Below are 6,000 nucleotides of genomic sequence, written 5' to 3' on the forward strand. Positions count from 1 at the left end.
ATGTCTATACTCTCATATTGTTTTCTATTTTATCACATGCATTTGTTTTATCTGAATCCCTGATCCTTTGGGCCTAGAACCATATCCTTAAAAAAAATGCAACAGTACTTAGGGCAAGGTTTGAAATAGCTTCCTTTTGAAGGGGTCTAAGTTGCTAAAGACCTGGGAATTGTATCATTTGCCACCTTGGGAAGTTTTCTTGGAAGCAAGACTAAAGGGTGGAGTTTTCATCAAGAGCAAAAGTTTGAAAAAATCTTCCACAAGGAATATGTAGAGAGAAGAGGCTGGCAGGGCTTTCCTTTAGCCACACAGAGCTGAGGTCATGGTGGCACAGGTAGGCAGCTCCCCTCCTCACACCTATGCCTTTGAGGACAATGAAGGGGCAAAAGCTCATGGAGCAAGGTATAAGAGATTTTAAAAAATGATTCCAAACAGCTGAAGAGCTGAGCTGGCATGCTAAGGGGGAAAAAAGAAACTTTGTGAGAAATGTGAAGGAGCTGAAGGTCTTTCCTTATCCCCTTCCCAGGCTCCCTGGAATAAGCTGACTGGTTCATCTTCATGACCCTCAGTTTCATCATCAGTAAAACTGATTAAGTTGGAACTGGCTGATCTACACGGTCCTTCCAGCTCAACGACTCTATGATTACTCTCAGCAGTATTTCTCCTGCTGGTAGTCAAGAAGCCCTGCTTTATGTACAAATGAAATTCTTCCTCTTTCAATTTCATTTCTCTCCAAAGAACAACTAATTTTTTTTACTGTAATTTATCCCCCAATTCATGGTTGAGCAACACATGGTATATGTCACATAATCTTATATCCAAAAGTATATGTTATTTTTTTCAAGGTAGTGATTGATCCATGAACCACCTTATTTTCTTATTTGGGGTCTTCTGTTTCTTAGGTTTTTAAAAGCTTAGTTTATTCTGGCTTATACACAGAACGCCTTGCTGAATTGTACTAGTTACTATGGAAACAGGGTCATAGGTTTGGGTGGAGCTTGATGGAAGCATATTCTGGACACAGTGATTAGTAGACAGAATGAAGCAAAACCTGTAGCACCAACCCAGGTAACAGAATAGCATTAATCTGCAAATCATATGTCTCTAGGAATGTGGTTTTCATGACCACTTGTGAATTAGAAACAGGAGCATACTATTTATAATCAGAACTCTTGAAGCAGGTTTTATACAGTACAGGCAAAATGAGAAAAGAATGCCTCAAACCAAAAAAAAATTTCTATTCCCCTGAGACCCAAAACCAATTTATTCACCAAGGAGAATTATTTTTTCCAACATTCATTTTACAACAGAGACAATTTATTCCCCAACCTATTTCAGGTGACTATCCCTAAAAACAGTAATCAGTTCATATATCAAAAGTACAATTCTCATTACAAAGCAACTTCATTGTTCTGCAGGAGTCATTATATTACCAATAAGTATAGAGTAGAATTTACAATAAAGTATCTTAGTCTTTTGTATGAGAAATTAAAATGCAGAGGTGGCCAGGTAGCACAGCGAGTAAGAGCATCGGCCCCAGAGTTGGGATGACCTGGGATCAAATCCGGCCTCTGATACTTAGCACCACACGCAGAAATAACTGGCCGTGTAACGTTGAGCAAGTTACTTAACCCCAATTGCTTTAAAAAAAAAAAAGAAATTAAAATGCAAACGGACTTCATTTCAAGACAAGAGTGCCTGGGTAATTGCTTACCTTCACATCTAGAAAAATTTGTGTCAATTTATAGCAATTGTTAAACAAAAAAAAAAATCTATCAATCACTATGCATTCATCTTTTTGTTGTCTGTACCTCAAAATGTTGGAAAGTAGCATCCATGGATTGAGTCAATTTTGCCTAACTGAACCCAAACTTTAAGTGCATACAATGGTATACAGAAGACCTGCTTTACAACTTAATGGTCTTAGAGTTGCTCTATACAAGAGGTTTTGACTTGTCTGAGATTACTCAGCCAAGGTCTGTCCAACGAAGGATTTGAATTTGTTTGATTCTATTCTGTGTAGATTTTTCATTCTTCCCATCCCTTCCTACATTTCTTCTTCAATTCTTTTTACAATTCTCCCATCCATTATTTCCCATATGTAGGGAATTTTCCGCCCAAGTACTATTCCTCACTAGTCTATGATTATATTCTTCTTTCTACAATGCCTCCTCTCCCTGTGGAAGAATGAACCAGAGAAGCAATGGAAAACATTCAATATATATGACTTTGAGGCCTGATTTTTCCACGCATTTTGGAAATAAGTTCTTGCCACATAGACTACCTTTAAATAGTGGTATTTCGGCAGCATAAACAATTTCCTGATCACTGAATTCAACCAAAAAAACTTTCTGATGCTGAATAACACTTCTAAATCAATCAAATATCCCTATAACATTTTCTAGAGAGTTGCTATTTTATGAGTTATATATGAGAAAATATAGTCTAAGTTTAGTGAGAACATTAACTTACTTCATGGGGCTTTAGCTGATACATGTTACAAATCAGGACTCATGCAAGAACAAGTTATATTAGGCCATTATTGCAGCAACATTTCACTGAATTGTAAATTGGGTAAATAGAATATTTGTCTTTAGCACATGGTGTATATCCCAAATCCCAAGGAAAAAATTTAAGACATGACATGAGGGAGAGGGAGAAGAACTTATGTTCAGATACCTGTCTTTTTCCATAAATTTCTTAAAATCTTTCTGGGGTGGTTTGGGCATAAGTCCCAAGCAGGAACAAAGAGAATCCTCTTCAGAGCCATATCCATGGTATGGTGGAAGTGTCTTTTCTACTTTGGGAGGAGGTGGATTCTTGTATGGAATTGGGTTAAAGTCCACTATAACAAAACAGGAAAACAAAACATCAGTGTTTTCAATGCTCTGATTGTGGTTATTTTGAAAGACCTGCTTTGGTTTTAGGATGAACATGAAGATCTGCGTGGACTATTTTAAAACATAGCAAAGTCCTGGGAGAGTACGTTTCGATTGTGTTTGTGAAAACCACAAAATTCACAAAGTAGTCCACATATTCAAGTAGGGGAGAAAAAAGTCTAAACAGCAAAAGTAAAATAAACATCCTTTGTCACCACATGCTGATATTTAGATAAGCTTCCTTTTATCTAGTTGTTTTTCCTCTAATTTACTGAGAGATATGAAGTTATGCTAAAAAAAATGTAGAAAACTTATCACCCATATCCACATTTTTAACCTGTAATTTTACCCTTCTTCTGCCTTCAACCAGAACTACTATATAGAATTAAAATCATTCATTAAAAGTATTCCATTCAAAAAAGGAATGGACTCAGCTTGCTTTCAATCCTTCCTCTCCCATCTCTTTTTTTCATTTATTACCCAAACCTTCTGAAAAGCCACATCAATCAACAAGCATTAATGGTTTACCAATCCAGGCACTGTGCCAAGCCCAAAGGATACAAAAGGGTGGGGGTGGGGGAGGAAGATAAACAGCCCCTGCCCTCAAGGAGCTTACAAAGGGAAAGACAAAAAGCATGTACATCAGATAAATAGGTAAATTTAGAAGGGAAGACAATAATAACTGGGGACTGGGAAAGACTTCCTGCAGACAGCAACATTTGAGCAGAATTTTAAAGGAGGCCAAGGATGCTTAGAGTCAAAGGTGAAAAGGGAGAGTTTTCCAGTCTGGAGGATATCCAGTACAAAAACTGGTACAAAGGAGATGGTATATGAGAAATAGTGCATAAACCGGTATGGCTGAATTGTAGGGTGGGTAGAAAGCAGGTAAGATGTAAAAAGCCTGAAAGGTAGGAAAGGATCAGGTGTAAAAATGTTTAAATGCCAAGAGATATATCTGTTCCTAAAATAGAGATCCACTAAATTTTTTGAGGGTGGAGGGGTTTGGACATAGGCAGAACTGCACTTTAGAAAAATCACTTTGGCAACTGTGTAGATGATGGATTGCAGTGAAGAGAGATGCGGCAGGGGATCAATTAGGCTATTGCAATAGTCCAGAGTTAGAGGTGATGAAGGTCTGAACTAGGATGGTGGCTACATGAATGGAGAGCATAGAGCCTATCTATATAAGAGATGTATGGACATAGAAAGATTTGGCAACTGACTGGATATGTCAGTAAAGTGAAGGTGAAGTCTCAAGGTTACTAACACCAAGTAATGTAGTCTGGGCAGTGTGTGTGTGTATAAGTTTTATATTTATATATATATATATATATGTGTGTGTGTGTGTGTGTGTGTGTATTATTAGAGAATTATTATTAAATTATTGAATATATTATTAGATAATTCAGTAACAGGGGAAGTTTGGAAGAAAACAATATTTCAATTTACCATTTCATTTCACTACCTTAATTAAAAGACCTTTTCCTTCATGTCAACTGCCACACCAGGTTCCCCCTTTAAAAATTATCATAAAATTAAAATGACTTTAAAATTGCACTGCAATTGTACTAAGATGTAATGGACTTTTTTTTAAGTTTGAAAACATCCAACTGCTTGCTCTCTCAAAAGAAATGAGTTTGTGTTGAGTGGTATATTAATGCTGCTTTCATTTATTTGTTCTTAGTCTGTGACTGGGAGGAAAGAAGAGGAGAATGAAATGGTAATAATTTTATTTTATGGTCAGACAACTTTTAGGCAATTATCTGCACAGTATGTCTAGAAAGTAAATGCTTATTTAAATAAATAGAAGGTAATAATATCACGCATGCTCACATAGCACTGTACGGTTTATCAATGTTTTTCTCACAATCACCATAGGAGGTGGACAGTCCAAATATGATTGCTCATTTTATAGATGAGAAGCTATGGCTTTACAAATGGTCACAGTTATAGTGCTATTAAGTGGCAAAGTGGTGATGGTACGGTTGTTTATCGCATTTTATCCACACTCTTATGCCTACCACAAAATGGTGGCTGGCATGCCATTGTTCCAAAGCACTGCTCATTCTAAGCTTTTCCTAAATTTTAATATTTTATAATTGTTTCCACCAACAATTAATGAGAAGAGATTCATTCATGTAAATTTTTCCTCTTTCTTTGTCAAAGTTCTGACAGAACAGTAAAGTTTGAGCACATACTTCTATAAAGTGGATACTTCAGGGTTTGGAGTTTTGGGTTTTTTTTTTTCCCAAGGCAATCTTTTAAATGGACAATTTTAAAAATAGATCTGTCACTACAGATCAAAAGCCTAAAACTTAGGGGCCATTTATAACTTTGGTACAGATTTTTTTTTTGCAACTTCTATTTCTGTTTTGATCATATCAGCATCGTCCTGTGTTTGAAATCTCCCTAAGCATAATCCCTAGAAAAGCCTTGTCCTCATTCCTCCACTAAGAGAAACTGTTCATAGAAGACATGTTGGCAAGAAGACAAAAAAGGAAAGAACAATCTAGTATCTTTCCCTGGCTCACCCCTACAGGGAGCGACCAGCAAGGACAATTAACTAATGTACCTAGCATACTGTAAAAGTAACTGGCAAGTCTCATATACAAGCTATACCTTTCTGTGGGGGTAGTTTGGAAAGGCATAAAGAGGAAGGTTTTTGATCTGCCACCGCCTATTTTTAAAAAAGGGTCAGGTTGCTCCAAGTAAAAACAATGGAACAGCTATTTATACAGGTATGCATTAAATTAATGTCAGAACTTTGACGAAAGAAAAGAAGTTTGCACAAGTGAATTTTCAGTATTTGAGGTAAAGTACTATGAAATATTAAGGCTTACGGGAGATTGTGGGGAAAGGAGGAGGGAGGATTCTTTGTTCAGAATTGCATCAAGGTAAACCTTGGAGTTTGCCCTGCTGTTATTTCACGTTTGGCTAGCAGGAAAGTTAAAATTTTTCTACTTACATAATTACAGAAGGATGCCTCTGACAAAAAACAATTTCACTACGGCAAGAATTACTGCTGATTCTCTCTGTCTCTGTCTCTGTCTCTGTGTCTCTCTCCCTCCCTCCTCCCCCACTGTCTGTCTCCTCTCTCTCTCTCTCTCTCTCTCTCTCTCTC

The 6,000-nt window shown here is 37.0% G+C and overlaps 1 protein-coding gene across 2 annotated transcripts in view; it reads right to left on the reverse strand.

Annotated features, from left to right (window-relative positions):
- Positions 1–6,000, reverse strand: part of EFHC2 (EF-hand domain containing 2) — a 276,255-nt gene that overhangs the window by 104,264 nt on the left and 165,991 nt on the right. For both annotated transcript variants that reach the window (XM_069065742.1, XM_069065741.1), the window contains one exon: positions 2,680–2,845. In XM_069065742.1, the coding sequence (XP_068921843.1) occupies positions 2,680–2,845 (166 nt within the window). The remainder of the gene's footprint in view (positions 1–2,679; positions 2,846–6,000) is intronic.

The sequence above is a fragment of the Petaurus breviceps genome, unplaced genomic scaffold (assembly GCF_028583685.1).
Source record: "Petaurus breviceps papuanus isolate PSGF00001 unplaced genomic scaffold, PetGlider_PUasm1.0 90700, whole genome shotgun sequence".
Classification (NCBI taxonomy): Eukaryota; Metazoa; Chordata; class Mammalia; order Diprotodontia; family Petauridae; genus Petaurus; species Petaurus breviceps.